This window comes from Corapipo altera, unplaced genomic scaffold (genome assembly GCF_003945725.1).
Source record: "Corapipo altera isolate COAL_440 unplaced genomic scaffold, ASM394572v1 61129, whole genome shotgun sequence".
Lineage (NCBI taxonomy): Eukaryota > Metazoa > Chordata > Aves > Passeriformes > Pipridae > Corapipo > Corapipo altera.
This window is the reverse complement of record NW_020884955.1, coordinates 561,062-585,849: the sequence shown is the minus strand read 5'-3', so window position 1 is coordinate 585,849 and position 24,788 is coordinate 561,062. Positions and strand designations below refer to the sequence as shown.

At 39.5% G+C, this 24,788-nt stretch overlaps 1 protein-coding gene across 1 annotated transcript in view; it reads right to left on the bottom strand.

Annotated features, from left to right (window-relative positions):
- Window positions 1–998: 998 nt before the first annotated feature.
- The window catches only part of DGKQ (diacylglycerol kinase theta), an 88,553-nt gene continuing 64,763 nt past the window's right edge, over window positions 999–24,788 (bottom strand). The window contains exons 14-25 of the mRNA XM_027663692.1: window positions 24,430–24,491; window positions 24,018–24,168; window positions 23,195–23,233; window positions 21,413–21,528; window positions 13,514–13,665; window positions 12,021–12,169; window positions 11,272–11,453; window positions 9,735–9,835; window positions 5,557–5,703; window positions 3,796–3,907; window positions 2,475–2,627; window positions 999–1,303 (exon numbers count right to left, since the gene is read on the bottom strand). Of these exons, the coding sequence (XP_027519493.1) occupies window positions 1,205–1,303; window positions 2,475–2,627; window positions 3,796–3,907; window positions 5,557–5,703; window positions 9,735–9,835; window positions 11,272–11,453; window positions 12,021–12,169; window positions 13,514–13,665; window positions 21,413–21,528; window positions 23,195–23,233; window positions 24,018–24,168; window positions 24,430–24,491 (1,463 nt within the window). The 3' untranslated portion in view covers window positions 999–1,204. The remainder of the gene's footprint in view (window positions 1,304–2,474; window positions 2,628–3,795; window positions 3,908–5,556; window positions 5,704–9,734; window positions 9,836–11,271; window positions 11,454–12,020; window positions 12,170–13,513; window positions 13,666–21,412; window positions 21,529–23,194; window positions 23,234–24,017; window positions 24,169–24,429; window positions 24,492–24,788) is intronic.

The window sequence follows — 24,788 nt, the reverse complement described above, 5'->3', positions numbered from 1 at the left end:
TCTTGGTAATATATATGTTTTGTTGAGTTTTCAGTGGTGTCATGGTTTCAGATTTCAGTATGCTCTGAACGCTCCCTAATAAAAGAAGCCTAGACAAGTAAGTGAATTTTCATGATGGCTCTCGAATTCCCAGTTATTTGAAGCCTACAGCATGTTACATGCACACTACAGGCTTCAACACTGCCCAAGGCTCCTCAGAGAAGCTATGCTGTACTTCATCTCTAACAGATGACTGTTCTAATTCACTTAACACTAAGTGGTACTTCTTTTACACTAATTAGTGATGATTCTTTTAGTCTCTGAGCTTGCTGTTATATAATAGTCCAACTGTGACAAATTCATGAAAAAGAAACAGCACAATTAAAGACAATAAGAAAAATCTGGTGTCAAAGATAATGGTTTCAGTGACAGAAAAAAATTGGTATACCATAATACTACCTTGAGTATTCTTATTTCTTTTTTACATTAGTGTTGTAGCTGCTGAAATTCAAATGCCTTCTAAAACAGGCTTTGGCTGACTAATGAGAAACTAAGTTGCAGCTGAAAAATTGTTCTACAGGTTTTTTCTCCTTCATTCATACTGCCCAAGTACTGTTGAAGTAAACTCTCTGAAATATTTTGACTCAAGTGTTCTAGTACTTTCTCTCTTTCCAGTGCACTGGGCTCCTTTTATAGAAATAATCTCTCCTGTGTTTTGTGTTTTTCTCTTTACGGTAGTACTGTTTCAGCTGTGCTATTTGGACTGATCCAAGTTCTCAGCAGCTCATGTCTTTGCCTTCTTTTGGTTAGGACGCTATTGTGAACATTAATTTAAAGGAACACATTTTCAATAATGGAACAACTCACCAAAATTTATCTATGGAATGATTTTCTTTAAGAAGGAGCTAGAAGGAGGGGAAGAGTCTTTGTGAAGGCAGATGCAGAAATCTCAGCATCTTGGAATCTCTGTTTGGCTGGAAAATGGAAATGGCTTATTGAAAAGCAACCCAAAGTAAACATTTCAGATGAGACAAGTGTTACATGATATTTGTGACAATGAGGCACTATCTTTGAAAGACAAAGTAGAACCCAGTACTGTCAAAATGTAATGAAAGGCACGCTCGTATAGGCAACACTCTTCAGGAGTTGTCTGCACTTGGTTTTACTGAACCAGCTTGGTATCTACAGTAGGTGTGCTGCATCACTTCTGAACACAGGTCTCCACTTAGCGTCCTCCTTCAGAGACTGACATGCTATCCATTTTCATCTCTCTCAGGCTTCCAGTTTTTTTCTGTTTCTGCTTGGATTTTTTCAACATATGGACCTAAAATTGAAAGTTTTAAAAGAAAGTGAGTGAGTATTAAAAGACCTGTAGTAACCAATAAGCTGATCTAAGGCAACTAACTAATAACCAAGTAAAATGCTGGAACTGCCACAGAAAAACACTGAAATACACAACTATCTGATGCATCTATCCTTATAAAGCTACAGGATTAACTGGTTTTTTTTTTACATAAACATATACACACATGTTATATGTATGCATATAGATGTATATGTATGTATGTGCATATATATATTCCTGTACAGTCATATACATACACATATATACAGATAACAGTTCTAGTCACTAACTTGATAGAAAGATAAGAAACGTTTCTCACTGAAGGGCAAGTTAGGTTTGTTCTCCCTCTTTCTTTGCATGTCCCCCCCTTCTTCTCAGGAAAAGAATAAAGTTTAACATATTCTGAAACTTTGAGATACGACCCTCTCTTTCAACCATTTTCCTTCTGCAAGGACCATTGTCCTGGTAGCTCTCCCAGGAGAGCTACAATTCTTTGAGACTGTCAAGACTGTCTGTAGTATCACATTTCTGCAAGTTGAAAAGGCATTCTTAAAGTAGCAGGCAAATGTGTAGACTGGTGTGCACCACAGTCAACTACTGCAAAATGTTTATTTCACAACTTCGAAGTCAATAGAGAAGCTAAATTCTTAGGCAGCCGATACTGTCTTCCTTTTACATACACATTGAGATATCAAGGAAAAACAGACACTGATTACTCCAAAGTTTCTTTTTTGCAGACCCTGCTCATCCATTATTCATTTTTCTCCTTTCCTACTCTGCGACAAACCTTCACTTCTCCAGCAAACTGATGCCTACTTTGCACACTGCAGTACTATCATGGTCCTTATAGCTGTGACCTGCTTCAAGGCAAGCAACACTGCCTGGAAATCTCAATACGGAGGAAAAAATTAAGTCACTAGGCTGAAGCTCAGGGACTATTTTTTTAAACACAAGCCTCATCTCAGCCGCTGGAGAGACCCCTCAAAATACATTCTGTAGAAACTTGCTATGTATTTATCCAACAGTTACCACATGTGCTGACTAGCTCCTTTAAGGCTGAGCACCAGAACACAACAGGCAAGCAAGATAATATGATAACATCCAGTAGAGGAACAAAGTTATCTTGCTAAGAGAGACCTACAGCCAGTACCTTTGGTCCTGCAGCAGAAATTATAATCTGGCCAGGGGCCTGAATCCAGGGCTCTCCATCAACTTGAACTGGAATTGGCTTAAGGAGTGTTACACGAAAATATGAGCCTTGGGCTATGCGGATTCCTGATCGAAAACCACCTTGGACTTGACCCTGTTAGGAAGTAAAAGCCAGGATATCTATGACCCCAATTAACAAGAAACACAAATACTAGCTGTGATTAAACTGGGTGGATAGTATCTTATTCTCACCTGACATTTTAAGTTTCAAGTAAAAGAACTTCTTAGGCAAAATCTGCACAGGATGCCTTTAGTGCCCTAGCATTAATTATTCCAGTTTAGTGCAGAACTTGGACACCCCTGCAGGCTGCTGGAGGCAAAACAACTTCCACAGCAAAGCTGTTTGTACTCCAAAGCAACAGGTACACTCCTTGCTGCTTCTGCTTTCATGGAAGATTTAAGGATCTCTACCAAAATACTTCTTCAGTGTCTTTTAAAAGATCTAAATTAAAAAATGGTAAAGTTGGCCAACACCAAAAATGGAACTGCACAAAGTTTTAAGCACTCACCTTTCAATTTTTGGTTATTTTATAGATTAGTTATCTCTAGTTACCTGACTGCATATACTTTTTCAGCAGCAGATTTCTTTAAATAGTGAAAAAAATACGAATAAAAGACAAAAATAACCTGCCCTTCTACAGGACTGTGTTACCAGTAGCAGGCCACTGTATGGCCTGCTACGTAATATGTCATACATCAAAGAATTAAAGTTCCATAAGTTGAGTCATAATATTCTTTGCAGGATGGCATACCATCTGCTTCACGCAGCATTCAGATCAAGAGCAGCTAGCACCAGATTCTCAGCAACAACGGCTGGAAACCCTGTGGCAGAAAATTATAAAGCCACCTGTCTAGAAGGAATCTCCACCCTGATTGTGATGAGGTACAACAAGATTTTTTTGCAAATACATTAGGTGAAGAGTGCATGTTTTTGCAGTATTAGAGTAAGGTCTTGTTTTCATCCCATGAACTGTTTGGTTCTGACACCATGTTATGAGAAAGCAAGTGCATTCTACAATACATACATATATATGCATTTAATATATATGTATGCATGTAAGTTTCTGGACTTGGTTCAAAGTCTAGTCGAGTTATGAAGCATTGCCCCACCTGCTTTTAACAAGTTCTTCACACTCCTATTACTTCCTATCCAAGAGGCATCATTTTTAGGACTACGCACTTGCAACGCACTGTTTATTACAGAAATGAGTCTGTGTGAAAGAATGTGTGCTTCTTCTGTGCTTGCTGGGATGCCAGCTTACCATGTGAACGACGCCAGTCACACCAACAACTTCCAGCAGTCCGTCGTCGATGCGCGGCTTCTCGAAGCGATTATCGCTGTCAGAACCCCAGAGATCGGCTCCAGAGCCCCAGCTGTGCAGAGAACACACCACAGTCACCACCCACCACCCCTGCCTCAGGGCACCCTCCCCGGTACCCTGCTGGGGTGGCTGGTTTGACAGGCTTCCAAAGCCAGACGCTCTGCTCCCCTCATCAGCTGGAGGGATTGCAGTTCCTGCGTTGTGAAAACAGCAACTGTTTTTCCTAAAATCTGGAAGAATTCTGATAAGACCTTCTGGTGGTAAAAGAAGGAGTGAAGTAAATAGTTTCCATTGGAAAGAAAAAAAATGTAAGTAAGAAGAAAGTAATTCTGAAGAGTTTTAGTTTGCTCGGAAATACAGGTTACAGCTTCATTAACCCTTACCTTTCAAGACTTAAGAACTTAACATAGCTCGTACTGGCCTTGACAATATTCACAGAAGCTACTGAACAGAAACTAAAGCTAAAACAAGTACGAAGTTTTTATTCTTGTAGCTGGCCAAACTCATTTGCAGTTACTAGCAAGTATTCATGCACTTCAATCCTCTGACACGCTTCTGACAATTAAACACTATGTTCCTTTCCGTGCAATACTGCCCCTCCTCACTCAAATCACTCGCTTATTGTTTTTGTGCACAGACTGCTTGTCACTAATCGTGATTTTTTTCTTCTACACAGTTCTCATGTGCAATGTATATTTGTGTATGTGTATGTGCACAGGTGTGTATACGCATAAAAATACATATTTGAATAAAAAGTTGAAACATTTTCAGACTAAAATGCAAAGAGATACGGGTTGCTTAATATAAGAGGGTACTTGAAAAATAATAGTATGGCAGCACTAATTACCTGCCGGTTTTGTGCAAACAAAAAAACCTTCCTCTACCAACAGTACATCTAAGGAAGCCAGAATTCTGCAGGTATGGCTTCCTTTCTTCCATGGCAGTAAGTCTAGCTCCCTGCAGGTGTCAGGGCAGCACCCACAACCCCGCAAAAGGTAGCTGAACTGAGGGTTTTCAACAGCTACCCAGGCAGCATCACAGACTCCATGTATATTGACCAGCTGCCTGTATGACTTAGGCAGTGTCTGACAGTTGAATTCTGTCTGGCCTTCACTTTGGAACTGCTTAGGTCCCTGCTCTCTAGCACGTCAGAAAGCGTGTGCAGGTCAATCATCTTTCATCCTTCCACATGTCACTGTGAAATCCAGTCAACTATTCAAACAGTGGAGGGAGAGGGAAAGATGACAGTGGACAGAAGTCATGGGCCTAGAGCCATGCCTAAAAAGCCATGTTTTGCTAGGAAACTGTGCCAAAATAATTCTGAAGACCTTTGGTGGGGAAATTATTCCAAATTACTGCTAGGACAGAGAAGAAATAGCAAATGTATGGGGTTTGCACTGGGAAAACAGGATGGTATAACCTTATTATCATAAAAATGCCACCTTTATGTGGAATGAAATTGTGAGTTTCAATGAATCACAAAAACAATGTCAAAATAGTATTAAAAACTAGCTCTTTACATATAGTTGCAAAGTCAGCAAGTCATGCAGTAATCAAAAATACCCAGTAACAACCACCTACTGATCTAAACCGTTTAACATTTTATCTAACCATCTGACATTTGATGTTCAAATACCAAGCAGCAATTCCACACATACAGCCAGGCATGCCTCCACAAGGGATCCTTCCTCTCCTTTTTACCTGGGTATATTAATAAAAATGAGTCCTTCTATACTTGGTAACTCCACCTCGTGCTGGTCCACTTGCAGCTTTATGTCCTTGTGAAGGTTTCTAGTATGACTTATCTTCTGCAGCCCAACTTTCACGTAAACTCCTTTGTTGTGAAACCTAGGAGCAGACAAGTACCTTGTAAATAAAAAGTGAGGCCCAGCATACCACTCTTCTTGTATTGTCCTCTAGCAGGTATGTTTAAAGACTTTTTCAATTAGCATCCTCTTCAAATTCTTCTAGCTTTACTGCAGAAACAAAGCATAAGCCATGAACTGCTACTTTATATACCTTTTACTTAAGAGATGATTGCGCTGTCAAAGCATGTGGAGATTGTGAATTTTATTACAGAAAAATCATCCCTTTTAAAGCATTGCCTGAATGCAATGCCTCTTTGAAATGTAAACTTCTGGGTTGGAAGATTATATTTTTAGAGGTCTTCAGGACACATTTTAAAGTGTTTTCTCATGCAATGCTAGAACACTTATGGCACAAAAACATTTTATAATCTTTGCTCATTAATTTGAAATATACTTAGCTGCAGAAACTTAAAACAGGCTTAGGAGTGTTAATTTGTGACAGAGCTCTAACATCTCTAATTTTAGAATTAAAAAGATGAGGATTTTTATGGCATCTCTAGAAATGGCAAAATATTTTAAGAATAACATAAACAAATGATAGTTAAACACACAGACTATTTTCTTCTATAATGGAAACGTTTGGATATATGGCCTTCAGGGCAACCTTAAAATAAGAAGCATAAATTTTCATTATTTGACCCTACTAGCACATGGGTGTCATTGGAATCCAACTCTGCAAAATCTCTCTAGCATTATGTCTAAATACTGTAGATATTCAAGTGGGGAAGACAGACAGTTTAGCATGCAGGTTCTAGTCAACTCTTCAGAGACTTTTTCAGTTATTTTAAATTATTATACTGGGAATAATTAGTCCTGTGTCCTAACAGTTTTAAATAGCACTGAATTAAAGGTACCTCATGTAACACCATTTAACATATACTTCTCCTCCAGATAAGACGTGTCTATGCTAAGAAAGGTTTTGTCTAATTTGGATACAAATGAAAAATACTGGAATAGCACTAGGAAACATAATACTTTAAATATCCCCAAAGAGTATTAACTTTCATTGCATGAAGCAGAAAGCCTGCAGAAACTGAAAGAATACAACACAGTGCCCTAACTGCAGAACACTGGTCTGAAACAACTGTAAAACAATTCTAAACGTGCATTAAATTGTGCAGAATATTCTCTCTGTCTAACCTCACATCCAGGTAAACTGCTTGCCACAGCAGTCTCCTGCCATTTTGGATGGCACAAACAAGATGTGGCCTCTTCTGTGACAGGCCATCCTAAAGACTGCTCCAGTTGGAATGACTTGGATGAAGGGGTAGATGCCTTCACTGCTGACACAAAGGTTGGAGGAGTGGCTGATACCCCAGAAGGCTGTGCAGCCCTTCAGAAGGATATTGACAGGTTGGAGAGTTGGGCAGAGTGGAACTGTGTGAAATGCAACAAAGGCAAGTTGCGGGTCCTGTACTCGAGGAGGAATAACACCATGCACCAGTACAGGCCTGGAGAGCAGCTCTGTGGAGAAGGACCTGGGGGTCCTGGTGGACAACAAGCTGTCCATGAGCCAGCAGTGTGCCCTTGTTGCCAACAAGGCCAATGGGATCCTGGGGTGCATTAGGAAGAGCCTTGTCAGCAGGGGGAGGGAGATGATCCTGTCCCTCTATTCAGCCCTGGAGAGGCCACATTGGGAGTGCTAAGATCCAGTTCTGGGCTCCTCAGCACAAGAGAGACAGGAGCTCCTGTCCAGTGGAGGATAATAAAGACGATCAGGGGACTCAAGCAACTCTCTTATGAAGAAAGGCTGAGGGAGCTGGGCCTGTTTAGCCTTGAAAAGAGATGACTGACAGGGGACCTCATCAATGTCTCTAAGTATCTGAAGGCTGGGTGTGAAGAGGATGGAGTCAGACTCTTCTTGGTGGTCCCAAGCAATAGGACAATAGGCAACGGGCAGAAACTGCTGCACTGCAAGTTCCACCTGAATATGAGGAGGAACCTCTTTACTGTATGAATGACCTTGCACTGGAACAGGTTGCCCAGAGAGGTTGTGCAGTTTCCCTCACTGGAGACATTCAGGAACTGTCCGTACGCAATCCTGTGCCATGTGCTCTGGGATGACCCTGCTTGAGCAGGGAGGTTGGACCAGATGACCCACTGTGGTCTTTTCCAGCCTGACCCATTCTGTGATTCTGTGAATGAAGGCAGATGTCCTGATCATTAAATTTTACACTGTGAAAAGAACTCACACAGCTTGGCACTCAGCGATGCAAAAACCATCACTGTCACAACATACACTACTTTTATCTGCCCTGCAATGCAAGTTCAGCATTAAATTCCCATAGGGAAGTCATCACTGCACTTTGAGCTGCTAGCCAAAGGTAAGCAGTCCTGAGCACATAAAGAGACTCCACTGAGTGAGGCAAGAGAGCACACAGCTTTTGGGACATTTTCCAGTTTAAGGTCTTGCTTCACAAGAGCACTCAAGCCCATATTTCTTCCAAAGAGTACCTGGAATTTCTGCTGCCACAACCTGAAACTTCCTGTCCTGCACTCAGGAGCAGCCAGATCACATGCCAGCAGCTGCTACATCAGATACCCTTTTTAGTTAATTTACTAAAAATAATTTTAAAAAAGCGCTAATAATGCTGACAAGACTGTGCACTTGCTTACCATGGGAAAGTGCAAAGCCAGCCCTTTTAACAGTCATTGTCACAGGCAGTCAAAGGTAAATATCATGTATCAGCACTGTTAACCTGCACAAGCTGTTTGCCTTCTGCGAAAACGTACCTCAGTTTCAATCATTATTTCATATTTCTTTTCCAGAAATATATAGCCCTTCAGATTTGAGGGAGGGGAAGGGGGAATCATCTTTCCCACAAGCCCTTCAAGAATGGTACCAAGTCATTGCCCACTGAGCTGCAGGTGCAGCACACTTGGAACTGACTGAGATAAAGATTACAGGGATGAAAAGCACATAGGACAATAGAAATCAGAGTATAACCCTTATATGCAGTAGTAATAAGAAAAGGACATATCTTTTGAAGTACTGCTGCTTTGCAAACACAGAGGAGTTTATTCTGAAGAAAGAACGAAGATAACTCTTATATTATATTAACTGCAAAAGAAAATCTAGAAAAGTTTCATACACTAGAACAGGCACTGCCATACACTAACTTATTGCCTGATTTTACTACCTACAAAATCTTTAATCCAGTTGACTGAAAATGCAAACCAGTGCCTAACAGTAACCATAGAAACGATATCGTGTGTTATTCAGTTTTTAAGAAAAACACCATGAGCAATGTCTGTAATGACAGACAGAACACAGCAAGACAGGTGGGATTACACATCATTACACTCATAACCAGCTGGAGGATATTTTTAATAACTTGAACACTGCACAGTTGTAGCTGACCGTAACTCTGGCAACCAAGACACAAATTAGAGGACATTTAATCATAGAGGAAAGCAGACAAAACAGCTTCTACAAGCAATTACAGATTAATTACACAATTGTGATTTCTTTTGCTCATCAATTTGAGTGATTATGAGAAGAAAAAAAGTCCCATTATTGTTTGATCTGCATGCCAGAAAGGAGGAAGGTCTCTCTCAACACCTCTTTAATAACAGTCACACTTGAGATGGAGATTTTTTTCTTTATCCTTAATACCAGCATGCAGGTGCTACCACAGCACTAAGCAAGGGTGTAAAAGGTACAGAAGTTCTGAAGAAGTTTTGAAAAGACTTTTAGCACGAGATATTTCCACTACCTCAAAATTTCACTGAACTCAACACGGCAAACTAAGAATACTAAACAACAATGACATGGCTTCCAAAAACTGCTTTGGTGCTCTCTCTTTGTAGAGGAAAAAACCCCAAACCAAAGCAAACAAAATTCTGTGCCTACAAATTCCTGGCTAACTTAATTCCTCCCTGTCCTAGCTCTGCCTCAAGCAACACTGATTTGTGGATAACTGTAGCATTTAAGATTATCAGCTGTAGTGTAAAATGGAAGTAATGCAACACCACAGAGCTGATCTTCACACCTGGTTTCCCCAGGATTACCTGCTATTAAATTTCCCTGGTTCTTCTTCTCTAGCATGATGGAAGTCCAAGCTCAACTCTGCATCAATGCCAAGACCACAGTAATTGTTCATCTGTACAATCTGATAAAAAAAAGAAAAAAGGTTTTATTTCCTGCTTAAATTCATAAATGAAGAAGTTCCAAAGTTTTTCAACAAAAGCAAGCTTTGCAGATGATCCTTCCAAGTCACTTGCATCTTGACAGATACTGGAAAACATTTTCCAGAAACATTGCACTAAAAATAAAGCTGTAGGAAAAACTGTTGATATGCAGTCATTATTTCCAAAGTATCAGAAACTTCAAAGTTTAATTTTAATTAAAAGTGACAGGCATAAAAAGGCAGAAATAAAAACTAATGCAGAAATAAAACCAATCAACCTCTCAAAGGAATTCAGTGCAATAACTTCACAAATTGCTGGACACTAATGCCACTATTATTTTTGGCATCAACCATGGATTTTTCATTACATCACTAGGAAGATGCTCTTCCTTATTTTGGAAGGTGACCAACTTACATCAGAGTGTAGAACTTGACTTCACCTACTCAGCTGTGTTTTATATAGCTCCCTATATGCCAGTCTCCAGTTTCTACAAATTTCTACCATTTCTGCCATTAATTCTTCCTTTGTATGCCATAGCTTTTTTATCCTAGTCCTTGACTCTCTCACCCTTCACCTTTAAAAAGCAGATTAGGCACCCAGGGAAAATCAACCCCTGTCTCCAGCAAGTGAAAAATAGTTGGAACCTGAGTAACTTAAATCCTCCAACTGACTCATAATGCCTAGGATTTTCCAGTGACCAGACTAAAGGCTTAGATAATTGCTACCATTGTTACAATTTCCTCCTTTTTTTTGTCACTCCCTTGTCCAATTTCTTCTTTTTGTCTGAAGACAGACAGAACCAGGATTCACATACAGCTCTGAAGTCAACATCTACAACCAACATTTTTATTTTCCTAAATAGAAACAAGTTAATATGGACCAAGGAACAGTGACTTCCATTCAAAAAAGATGCCACATATACAGACATGCAGTGGCAGTAAGATGGCAGAAGGATGTACTTTCTGTATATGCCAGCAACAACTAGTAATTTCTTAAACTGTGAAAGGAAAGATGAGAGTACCTTTTGAGGAGGGGGGTGTTTTTGGGTTGACACTCCAGTTTTACAAGTGTTCTGGAAACTGTCTGGTATTTTTTCCAAATCTTTCTCTTATCTGAGAAATAATTTTCTTTCCAGCTGAAGCAGATAGGTGTGGCATTGCCATGCGAATCTTTTCATTAATCCTCTATCAGATGCTTTTTGCCAAACAGCTATGAAGCGTGCTCTGCAGTCAACCAGTCCTGCCCAGACTGAAACACTAGATCCAGATGTTGCTGTATTCACTAAGAAACAGCTCAGTGAGGCCCGAGTGCAAAGCCAAGTGAGCAAAAAATTAAACTATGTTAATATCCATCATCCTTGTGATTTTTGATAGAATAACAGTTCCTAAGAATCAAACCCAAATGGTACTCAGCTCACCTTTGGAGGCTCAGGTTCTCCAATGCCATTCTCTGCACCTTCAGCCGGCTCTTCCGCATCCAAAAGGATAGTCCAGCGGTCCATAAGAACATCATCTGCCTCATCCACAGAAACCAAAATGGAGTATGGGTCCTCCCCACTGTAGCCAGCTCCCCATCGCAAGACCCTCCCCAGGTCATTACCTGGGCAACAAGAAAGAATGCCAAATTAAGAGTGTACTTCACAATTAGCGCATCAGCCCTGTTCTACAAACCACATTGCATTAAGGTGCTCCAAACAAGTCACAGTTAGTTTGGAACAAAAAGTCAACAAGCAGAAAAAAATATCTAAGTTTTGCTGTGATTGCATGTGTGCTTACTATTACATACAGACACGTTCTCATCTGGAATGTTTTCACACACACAAAAAAAATGGAAAAACCTGTTATTGAGTTAAAATGTCAGGGAGCAACTGAGTTCACTGGTTTAGAGAAATGGCTGATGGTTGTCAGGAGGAGAATATCTTGCCTTCTTCAACTCCTGCCCAGTCCCATATACCCCATACACTCTGGCTGCTTGCTTTTCCTTCAGAAAGCATGGCTGATATTTTCTTGAAAAGCTGATACTGCAATTTACCCTCCAGCACCAGCCAGAACTGATCACAGCATCTCTGCTGCAGAACTGAGTTCTTCGTCAGAAAGAAAAATAAAGATAAAGCTTATGGAAGACTTCTGCCCTTGGAAGAAAAATGGTTCTTGCTGTGATTCTCACCTGTTCCTAAAGGTAAGATGGCAACTGAGGGCTCTGAGCACACCAGCTTGTGCCTGATTTCCTCGAGTGCACCAAGGACCCAGCCAACGGTGCCGTCCCCTCCGCACACCAGCACTCGGAAGGAGGGGACTTTGGAGAACGTGTGAAACCTCCATTGTAGAACAAAGAACATGGGAAAACAAATGTTACAATGTAATACAGGAACTGCAAAGTCTCCTAACATGCTATTTAAGATAACACGGTATTATCGGAATTCTGCCCCATGCCCCACCTTACCATCTGTTTCAGGATCAACTTCAATAAAGTGAATGGAAAAATAGGAAATTTTAGATACAGCTGTATTTAAAAAAAAAAAGAAAACCACATTGCTCTAAGATTCTTCACTTCTCTTCAAGAGTTAAATGGTTAATCACTTCCATTTTCAAAGGCACAGAGATCTAATTAGTCATCATTTCAGTGCGAACATCTATAACTCTTTAAATCCTAGAGGAGACGTTGATTAGTGGTGGTGTTTTTTTACTCAGTCATAGGAATCACAGTACATTTTCTTCTTCACAGTACTGTTTTCCTGGTGACTCTTACCTTTTGTGGTTTTTCATCCCACATACAAAGATATCATGCAAAGGACTTTTTATTTCCCATTGCACAAGTAGGAGCATTTTGCTGTAAAGCTACAGAAAGATTCCAAGGCCAAAACCAAATGAACTAATTACTGAAATTGAAGCTTGAACTGCATTAGAAAGACAACAGAATTATACAGTTCTGAAAGAAAAATTAGTTTGGGTAATTTGTCTATCTTGCCTCCTGCATAAGCTGCATTTCTTCCAACAAAGCTTTTGTTCTGAAGATCTTATCCTGACAGTTTTTTATTAAATCAGTGCTGAAGAAATGAGGAATAGGCTACAAGCATCATTTTCAGTTTTATGAAGCTGGTAACAAAGTGGGGTTGATTAAATCAAGTCACTAGATCCTGCCTCCCTACAAGCACATTATGTCCTGTTCCTTGTAGAAATGTTGCAGCTGTGATCAGCCAGGCTCTGTTAATTCTGTAATTGTGGCCAAGTTTCAAGAGTCAAGACAGAAAATTTTATTACACTTTCCTAGTAGTTCCCATCAGAAGAAACAAAAGCAAAAAATCAGCTTTTGTGAAGAAATGTGCCACTTCTCTGTCCATCGCCATTCAAATGTAAGATACTTTTAATATTTATTAAAGATGTGCTATTGTAAAGGGCATTTGACGTTCCCAGGACCAGACTCTGCTAGACCTGACAGAAATCTATATATCAGGAACTACTCTATTCTCTTTTCTTTAGAGAACCTCAAAGTTTAAATCTGGTCTCACAGTAAGAACCAATCAGAAGGGAGTGATCCACTGCCCTGGTGTTCAGGCATAGAACAGAAGCAATTTAGATCTTCAAAATAAGTAAATCTAATACATCCTTTAAAAAAACATAACAATGTAAAAATTTTTTTTAAAAAATATGATTACGTACCCAGGAAGTGGGCCCCCATTGGTAAGTTCAAAGACCTGATGTGGGTTTAGCAGCTTTCTAAAACTGTACAGCAGATCCCGACCTTTCAGCCCACCGCTTTTTGGATTCACAAATACGAGAAGTGGGCAGCAATTCTGTGGTATCTTGGAAGCCTGAAAGAAAACAAGAAGAAAAGGATAAGCCAAACTCACTAATAGGAAGAAAAATTACTACTGCATCTGAGAAATATTATCTGATGCTTCCTTGATGCTTAGCAAAAAAATCCAGATACTATAAATAAAAAGAGTCAATGTCCAGAAACGGACAGGTTAACTGCTGTTCTTGATGCTCTGGGAACTGAAGTCTCCTTAACCCACTCCAACTACACAGTGGAGCCAACATGAAACAAAGTCATTGTAAGCAGCCCTTTTTACACATTTTCAGTAAACAGTCTATGCCAAAGAACAGCGTAAGGTACAAGAGTCATGTACAATTCAAATAGAGAAAGGAGAAAGCTTCTCAATAGAAAAAGAAAAGACAGAACTTCTCCCCAAACCAGATGAAATTTTTTTCTTTAGTTTGGTGGTTGTCTTAGAATACATGTTAATTTACAAGGCCAAAACATTTCAAAATGAGGATGTTTGGGCAGACACTGGCTTACCCCTCCCTGTGAAATAAGAGGCTGAAAGCTTCTTTAAAAAATACGTAATTAAAGCTTTTGTATCAGGAGGGTTTAATCAGGAGTGCCAGTATCTTACGCTCTACTGAAGCTGCTGCTGAAAGGGCTCTCAAAGCATGGCCATGCTGCAGTGGAGTCCGGTACCCATCCACAAACCACTGCAAAGGAAGCCACTGGACATGGCAGAGGTGGGATTTCCTGGGGCACTCCATGGACTGCACAGGAACTGTACTTGCAACCTCGCTGGATGTCAAAACTTCCAGCCAATAGAAGCACCCCCTTGGGGCTGGTTTTCAGCCAGCCAGTCTGCCCACAAATCATTCTGTAAAATGACCTGTAAATAGTTCTAGAAAGATCAGAAGACTCTGGCACACTTTTCATCTGTCCTGCCATGGGGCTGGGGGCAGGTATGTGCCATAAAAGTTCACTGGACGTTTCAACAAGTGCTCTTCAAAACAGAAACGTTTGCCACAGTCCCTAAGTTGTGATAATTTGTATTTACACATTGGACAGGATTCAGAGAACAGCGATTTGTCACGCAGCTGACCAGATGGATTCAGGGAACAGAACAACAGTGCTAAATATAAGTCAATTTAGACAAGAATGATTCAGGGGGCGGTGAGGCAGCAGCATGACCACAGCGTGCAAGCATGTGGAGAGATACCAACAGCTACAGAGAGGAGGAGACAGCACCCAGAGAGCCTGTTGACTGCTGTCTGTGAGGAACCACCAGAGAGCATGATCTGAGGTGAACAATGGAGAAATCAGGACAAATTAATGAGTTAAGTTTATGGGGATGCAAAATGGGGTCTGACACTGAGCTACCCCAGACCATCATCTACCTGTGAGCTGATATAGACACTTAAAAATACATGTTTGTTTGGGGCTTCACAGTACTTGAGAGATTTCCTCTAATTTTCCTTTCTTAAAAGAGCTGGCTGCTAATCCTCTGCAAGTCACACCCTGCCAGATGTGTCAAGATACCCACAAACACATAAAAATCCCTCTCCTCTAACACTGCCTGCATAAGGAATGCTCTCTGTTATCCAGTGTGAATTGTCTCTTGAAAAAGAGAAAACACACCGGGAAGAGGAACACTAAGCAAGTAAGAAGGCTGGTGGAGCAGGCACACACTTCTCTTACCCCTTTGTTCCCTATCCTTTAGATTCTACCGGAGACATTCACTTTGAAAATACATCTGTTCTCTTGAAAAATAAATTAGCCAAACAAGGCCTATTTTGGGGGACAAAGAGCCAAAAGAGCCTCAAAATTTTGTTTTACTGGAAAGGTTCCACTGCTGGCAAAACAAGTAGGTTGGTGAGACAGAGGCTGGAAAGCTGTGCACACAGTTTTCTCCAAAGGAACCACCTTCATGCTGAACTGTGACAACTGAGGTCAAAACACCTCTTGCCTCTATATTCAGATATTATTGGAAAGGGGGAAGCAATTACTCAAAGCATGTCCAACACATAACAAGGGTAATACAGTCATTTCTGTTAAGCACATGAAAAGGATTACTTGTAGACAGCAAAGGAAGTCTACGGAAAACAACGCATGCTCCTGTCACAAAAAGGAAGGACTTCTTGAGTATTAAGGTTAACAGCTCAAGGATCCACACAACCCAAAGAGACAAAGAGACAAGTGGATTTCCTCCCCTTGAGCCATTCCAGGCATTAATGAAAGAGTAAGCAGAGCTCTGGTTTTTCCAGAAATAAAGGTTATCCTGTTACTCCACCAGTTCCTGCACCACCATCTGCCATATCCTGCCTAGTCCTTTCACAATCACAGAATCATCAAAACTGGAAGAGACCTTTAAGATCATCCATCCAGTCCAAGTGTCAGCCTGGCACCACCACTGTGACCCCTAAATCACTAAATATCTTTATTAGAACACCTCCAGGGACAGTGACTCTACCACATCCCTGGGCAACCTATTCCAATGCCTGACCACCCTGACCACGAAAATGTTTCTAATATCTAATCTGAATCTCCCCTGCCTCAGTTTTAAGGCCATTTCCTCTTGTCCTTTCCCTGCAGGCACGGTAGAAGAGACCGGCCCCCACCTGGCTATAACCTCCTTTCAGGTGCTTGTAGAGAGGGATGATGTCCACCTTGAGCCTCCAGCTCCCTCAGCCGTTTCTGGACACTTCAGGAGCCTTGTTGCCGTTCACTGGACATGCTCCAGTATCTCCTTGTCCTTTTTTAAGTGAGGGGCCCAGAACTGAACACAGTATTCAAAGTACGGCCTCACCAGTGCTGGGTACAGAGGGATATCACTTCCCTAGTCCTGTTGGCCACACTATTCTCAACACAGGCCAGGACACCATTGCCCTTCTCAGCCACCTGGGCACACTGATGGCTCATGCTCAGCTGTCTGCTGACAGCATCCCCAGGGCCTTTTGTGATGAGCCACTTCCTAGCCACTCTGCTCCCAGCCTGTAGCACTGTGTGGGGTTAAATCCCACAAGCAACAAAAGGCAGAGCAGCTCTGAAAGGAAACATCATGTCCCATGGGGTAACAGAGCAAACCGTTCCCTTCCTGCACTCTTTGTCCGGCTTCTACTCTGCCCTACCTTCCCTCCTGACCATTCCCCATTTCTTCCTCTTCAGAGCTTTTTTTACTACCTAAATATCATCTCCAGCCATTTCAATTTTCTGAACAATAACGGCAACCTGAAACCTCAGGCTTGGTCTAATGCCTGGAAACTTGCAGGCTTTAAAAAACGGGGGTTAAAGAGATAATAAAAAGAAAAAATACTAAGTTCTGCAGCTCAAAGTAAATAAAAACTTTTCCAAAAAAGAATGAGAGAAAAGAAAACAGCCCAGCAATGAAGTCCAACAATTACCTTACTTGAATATGACAGGAACATTTGATTATCTTCTGTTTTTAAGGAAATCAGTTTCTAAAAATATTGGTTTGGGACATATAGAAGTGACATGTTGAATATGTGCTTTATAGTACTTGCTTTTCCAGGCAAGTTCTAATGCTCTAGGTTTAAAACCAAGTAACTAAAATAATTCAAATGGAACTTCAAGGAATTGCAATGATTTTTGAGACACGGTGAACTCTACAGTATTCAAAAGCACAGCTGTGTGTAGTAAAGTCATCTGAGATCTTTCCCAAGTAAATATGAAGTATTGCAATTATGTATTACAGTTTCTACAAAACTGCCATCTAAACTTCCCAATAAGTGCCAATATTGTACCCAAAAAAAAAAAAAAGAAGTTAAACATATACCCTGAATGCTACTAAGATTCACAAGCAGCTGCAGAGAATGCCAGGAGCTAAAAAAATATCTGTATGTAGTGTATACTGAGCAGTCCTACTACTCAAAACTACTCTCATTCAAGTATCTTCTGATGTAAATTCCTAACTATACTCATTTAGTACTAGATGCATCTATGCAGAATAAAAAAGTGTTCTAGAAAGTGCTTATCCTTACCATTAACTTGTTTCCTATCATGACTCTTCATTAAGCTTAAAGGAGTAATAAACACTGCTAAATCCCTAGATAAAGGCCAGCTTCTAAGAAAACAATTATTTTTTGGTGGGGGTTAAAAATTCTACGCTGGTTTGTACAGCAGAGCAGGGCTGCTGTTGAGCTTTCTCAAAAGTACACTCTCTGCTACAATTACAGATGGTCACAAGGGTAGCACCTTTATGCTGCAGAATCTTTTTAAAACCCTTAGTAAAGCCTCACTGGGGACACACAAATGAGCTTGTTACTGGGCAGAAGACAGTGTGTGACTCACAGCCTGAGGACTCCCTTCCCCCTTTAGTGCTGGCTTCAGTGCTCTGCTCGAGGAGTGAAATCTGCAGAGGGGTTTTGTGTTGGCTGGCGTTCAGGAAGGAATTTATTGCTCGTTTCTTAGAGACAGCTGAAGGAGTCTGTGTGATTTAGACACTCTGACAGTCACCCTGAATTGCTTAATTTGTCAGGATCAGCACAACACGGCTTCAGGTTGGGGCAAGATGTTTATCATCTGCGCTAATCCCCTTTCTGTTGAGTGTACTGTGTAACCACATCTCACAACAAAGCAGAGCAAGGCGTTCTGAGCCACAGGCCTACCAGCATGACAACCATGGCACATCTTCCAGTGTGGTGGGCTGTCTCCAGGAACTGCAGATATCTCTAAGTGCCAAGTAAAATTCAACATCTGCAAGTGGGATGCCAGCAGCACATCCCATTTGAAAGGACTCACGATGGCCCAAGCACAAACTCCCTCCACCCTGGCCAGAAAGGTCTCATTATCTCATGAGGAATTATGTGCAAGGTGTCTCTATGCATCTGGAGCAGCAGCTGGGTCAACTCCCAAGCTTTTACTTTACTTTTTGGCATATTGCAGAAATGGAAGAATCATAGAATCATTAAAGATGGAAAAGACCTGCAAGACCATTGACTCCAACCTTTGGTCACCACTTTGTCAACTAGACCATGGCACTAAGTGCCATGTCCAGTCACTTCTTGAACACATCCAGGGATGGTGACAGCACCACTTCCCTGAGCAGCCCACTCCTGTGCTTGACAACCCTTTCAGTGAACGGTGAAAAGGGTGACAGCCTTTCAAAGGGGTGAAAAGTGATCTTTCATGGTGTTTTGGCAAAAACGTTCATTAAGCTATCATGCTTTTAAGTTGTAAGTATTTGTGTCAGGAACTAGTGGAACGAATAAAATGAAATTTTCATCTATTTAGGAATCTCCCACATCTTTTTCTATTACTCTTAAGGAACCTAAACATAAGAGGGCACTCCACTAGTAAAAGGCATTAGTGATAAAGGCACAAAAACATGTGCTGGTATTGGCCTCATACAACTCTCTGCTGACTTTCTTGCTTGCCAGTGCTGCAAAAGAAGTTCTAGTAAATTAACTCTGAATTCAAAGATTGTCAGCCCTGCAAAGTCTTTCACCTTGGCATGATATCAAAGAGTGAAACCAAACTGTCCCTGCAGTTCCTCACACAGAGCAGTTAAGTAGCTTTGTAAAATACTGTATTTTTTTTAACACTCCAATTAAGAGAGTATTTTCATTTATTTGAATATTGTGAAATGAAAAAGTGTTTGATTAAATTCTTAAGGGCTTGAAACAGCAGAATGGATCAACACATCTGATAACACTAACTGCTTGACTTTCTAATAGGCAGTTGGTACAAACTGATTCTGCATTCAAACTTTGCAGTAATGGTAATTTGAGGGTGAATTGCTTCTGGTAGACCAGATTATGCCAGACTAGAACTGTGCCTCCTCCTTAGAAGGTATTTCAGACACAGAGTAAGCAAATCTCACCTCAGAAAAATGAACTAGCAGCTTGCTAACCACCAATTTACTTCAGTACTTCTATCAACTTTTAAAAAGGGCTGTTTTACTGTTGTTGGTTGTTTCTTTTTCAAACGTAAATTACAGTTTGCAAAAATCATTAGCCCTTCATTCCCAGCTTCTTTGTATTTCAGTCACAAAAGGAATGTCAAACATGGTGTAAATTTAGTATTGTGCTCAGTTTCCGTGTATTTCCTGGTACTGTATTTAAACGATCACATCTATAAACAAAGGCTAATATTATCACAGGGTTAAAAAAAATAGTCCAGGTTGGAAAGTACCCCAGGAGGTCATCTAGTTCAGTTGCTACCCAAAGTAGAGTCATCAATCACTCATTAGCTTACCCTGAGTAATTAGTGAATGGCATAAGCTGGGTGGCCAAATCATATAAAAACAACACTTCAAGTATCATTTAGGCTAACTCTTGTCTTATTTCAGTGAGATGACCAAATATCAACAATACATGCTGAAATGGAAGTACAATGTTTGTGCCCATGTACAGTCCCTCTCTCCTTCTTACATATTCGAAATTAATCCCTAGCAGTCCCCTGGAGTTTCTAAAAATATCTTGCATCAGATAACAGTTAATATTATCCACATTTTCCTGACATCAAGAAGTTCACTTCAAACACATCCAGTCTCAGAAAAACAGACACATGTAATCAACAGAGTGGAGTATGTTCAACTTCACACACCAGACACCAAACACAGGCTCATGATGCATTTGCCTGAAAAACAAGAAAACCAAGTATCCAAAAGCAATTCCATCTTCATAATGCCTTCTGTTTCTCATAACAGACACTGTGAAACCTAGTTTGGATGAGGTGGGGCCTTGGTTTCTAAGGATTTCATAAAACATAACTCCTGTGTATGTGTAAAAACAAGGAGAGGGGATAGCTTTTAATCTTGCCAGTTGCATCTAAGCACTACCCCTAGTATCTGCTCATACAAAAAAATAATTTTGCCTTCAGAAAACTTTGACAAGTGTAGGACTCATTTCTAAATGGTAAAAGCAGCTATGTAAGTAAGCAACTTTGGCTACTAAACTCGAGACCCTACCATCTAAAGTTGTTTCATAATTCCTATTAATTATGTAATTTTAAAAAGTTTTTGACATTCTGTGAAGTTCCAAGAAGTCATACCAAGACTCACTTCACTTGGCATAATGCAACTCCAGAAAGACAGTAAATTGCAAGATACAGAACAGCTAAGTAGAAACTAACTATGGCAACATTCTCTTTTGGACAGAACCTACATCATATCCTGGCTAAAAATATCACTTAACTCAGTTAATAATTTCCCTCTTTTCACCTCGACTCTACTTTCTTAACATGAAACCTATTATCAAACCAACTGATTAATATAAAAGTGATTTGTAACCATAAAAATTAATAAATCAAAATCAAACCTGAATTTGTCAAAGACTCTTCCACTAAGTTTTTCAAAAGACTATGTTCTTCTGAAATCCACAAGGTCTGAACAAGGTCAGACTCCCTCTGCTACAGAATGGGGAAACAAAGATACTGTAAATGTGAAGATAAGCAATAGTACTTTACCTCATGGTTAGTGAGGAAACACATTTAGTCCCCAAAATAAAATTGCTGTAGACATTTTCAGACATGCCAGCTAAAACTAAAACCCCACCTAACTTTTTCATCATTGAAAGAAATAAAAAGGGGAAAAAAATGTTTTTCTCCCCTTTATAGTTGCATAGGTAGGCAGTTGTATATCGACAATTCAACAGTAAAAGGACAAGTGATTTAAATCACAAAAGTATATCATTATGTCAAGTACAGGCTCTGAAGGATTTTTTTTTTTTCAGTACACTACTTAGAGAAAATCACTTAAGGCCTCTTTAAAGAAAAAGTATTTTCATTTAGTTCCAGCAGAAAGACTTTTAGGGCAGTTGTTCAAACCCGTCTCTTACCATAACTTCAGGAATCACCACAGCATTCAGGGGCTTGTCATTGATAACAGTATCTTTAACTAGCATATATATTCTTTCAGCTTCAGAAAAACATGAAATTTGGAGTACAACAGCACCTGTAAAGAGGCATCAGAACTATTTTTTATATTTTCTATTATTATCGGAAATAGGTCTCATATATCACAGCAAAAGTTCACTCAGTTTACTCAAAACATTATTCAGCAAAACTTACTCCGCAGTTGTTTGTTATCAGTGAATTGGGCTGTTCTGTTTCCAAAGCTTTCTCCATAAGCCCAAAACACACCTCAGATTTTTGTTAAAGCAAAGTAGTTTGAAGACAAGCAAGAACTGCAGCACAGAACTGATGCACATTTAAATACTTCCTTTGAGCTTCAGAGGCAGGGCGTATTTCCATACTCTTTATCACAACTAATATGCTTTTCTCATCATGTACAAGTGACAAAGGTATCAGGTTTCATTCTGTATCTCATTATTAAAAATCCATATCTCATTATTAAAAATCCATTAGTTCCATTCATTAACAGTATCTCTGTAAGAATTACTGCAAGGAAAGATTTGGTTTGAGAATCAGTTTTAGATATCTTTATGTTGGCTTAGGTCCTGTACGAGAAAATTGGTGAAGAAGGGAAGACAAAAGAGAAAGATAAAATGAAATAAAAATAAAATAAAGTACTGTTAAGTTAGTTTAAAGTGAGAGACTTAATGAGGAAGAAAATGGGGCAGGATAAGATCAAAGTGCATATCAGGCAGCATATGAGATGTAAACTGGTCACATAACCTGGGTACAATGAAAAGGGAGAGTCAGGAAATTACGAAAAACACAAAAATACAAATAAAAGGAAGTGACAATAAAAAATCACATACAAACAGAAACATCTGAAAAACTCATGCATGTAAATTTGGTTCAATAAGAAGAGCATCCCAAACCAAATTTTTCTCCACTAAGAAATATGAAAACAAGAAGGCACATCTGAAAGCTTTATAGTTTTCCTTATGAAAAGTATTAATTAGCCATGTGGAGACAGCAAATACACAAAGGAAGCACACAACAGTCTTCAAAACCATGATATGGAAAGATCCATTTAGCAGACGTGTGAAATTTAAGCCTGCCAAAGGATGTGAAACATCTCAAATATATTGATGCCTAAACACACAAAAGAGAAAATTCCACACTTCTGAGTTTTACCAAATGCAGATCTCCATCTGACCACTGCACTAAAGCTGCCCTGAGCCACTGCTGCTCCAGCTCTCAGAAGCCACAAGGCTTCTCCGACCTTGCTGAAATAAAATTCGTACAGCAAAAGCTCAAAGGATGAACAGAGATGAACATATTTATTTTCTACAACTTCCAGCTAGCTACTAACACTCTGCTATGAAACAGTGACTGTGAAACAATCCCACTGAGTCCAAAAGCACTACCAAACTTTAGTATTTTAGAAGTCAAAATAAAGAGGGAGCACCTGAAGGGTTTTCATCAGTTCTGTGGTGTTAGATTGTTCAGTTGAAGTGCAACTTCAAACCTCATTTTTATGATGAAATATTACCACCTTCTGGTGCACAAGGCATGAAGCCAACCTTTTAACTTTTTTTAAAGAGGTAACACTAATCCACTGCTCTTCATAAACACAATATATACATTCTACCTGAAGGGCTTTTTGGTTATGCAGTAGAACTAACATACTCTGAGCTTCAAACCTCTAGTATTAGGCTGCAGTTTTGAAAACAGACATAGTTTGTAAGAGTAAAAATCTTAATGCTTACCTTGTGCTTGATAAACATGACTCACGGATACTACATTTGCTGAAAAGGGTAAAAATATAAACACATAAAACCTTGGGTACATTTAGAGTAAATATTTAAAGTATTTTTAAAAGTTACATAAATACAATATAAATAAATACTAAAAGTTATACAAATATAGGGAGAACCTCCAGCTAACATTTTCCCTCTCCTAAGTTTACTTTGCAAGTAAGAAAAGCTAAACTGATTTTCATAAAAGGTGACTATGAATTCTTTCTAGCACTTTAAGTTTAATTCCTCTTGAAGTTACATAAAAGATTGGGAAAAACGCTTCGTTTCCCAAAACAAAAATCAAGATGCATTCCTGACACTGTTTACAGAAAGCGTTGGTTGAAGGACTATTATGAAAAATCAATTACACTTCTTTGAAAAAGAAAAATAAATTCTTTTCCCTGAGTCCATATATGTGTGCATATATGTGCTTGTCCATATATGTGTACAAACACTGCTCACACTCCTCCGTGACCAGACGCAAAGTCCAAGAATAATGTGGAGAACAACCCACACAAAAAGTGTCAGAGGTTAATAAAGGAAAGGGACATTCATGTACAGGGAATTAAATTGCACTGGCATAATTTGAATGGTTTAAGGTATGTACAGTTCTTTAAAAGAGTGAAAAGTTTTTCACTCAGAAAAAAAAAGCCTCCATGAGAGTACAAGGCAGAATAATTTTTTAAATAAGGTCAGAAAAAGTTTTTAAAAAAATAAAAATAAAAAGGAGCAATAGATGCTACATTTTGTTCTGTACAAGTTAAAGTATCTGAAAATGCACCTGTTTACTTACTTTTGATAGCTAATTCTTCCTTGAGAATATTTGTGTATTCTTCAGCAGAAAGCTGAGGTGGAAGGCCACCAACAAATAAATTTACTTGCACAATGGATTTACTGTTTTCCACAATGTAAAATCTTGTTTGATTCATCTGACGTATTGAAGTCTACCAAAACAAAGGAAAATAAATGACATGACATTTGGCAAAAAGATACTATGAAACAAAATCCAAAACAGTTCTGCACTTAGCAATCACATCCTCTATGCCTAAAGAACATCACAAACAGAAGCAAACCTCAAGATCTTAGCTTCTCTACAGATGAACCAGCTTGGGGGGTAACTAATCACTCACTTTTTCTGTAAGAAAGGGGACTCTCTAAAAAAAAAAGGGTTCTTGGTTTTTTTTTTTTTTTTTTTTCAGATTTACCTTTCGTATGTCCTTGAATCTGTTAAGAATCAGTTCTTGATTGTCCAAAACCATGCGCTGAACTGGAGACAGCAAGAACATTGATGATGTTAGAAAGCAATGTAAATTATTATCAGGCTCAATTAAACACACAAAAAAAAGAAAGAAAGAAAGAAAGAAAAAAATTAGGGAAAAAGTACAGCTCTGCATATAACTAACTTCAGCAAAAAAGACCATGGTGACCTGAACTACTATTCAACAGAAAAAAACACTTAGGTGCTTGGAACAGTCCGAGTTTTTTCACAGTTCCTAAACACCACCCTCCTTTAAAGAAAGGCAGAAACAGCCCGGACCCACTCAAAAGACAAGCAGTACTTTAA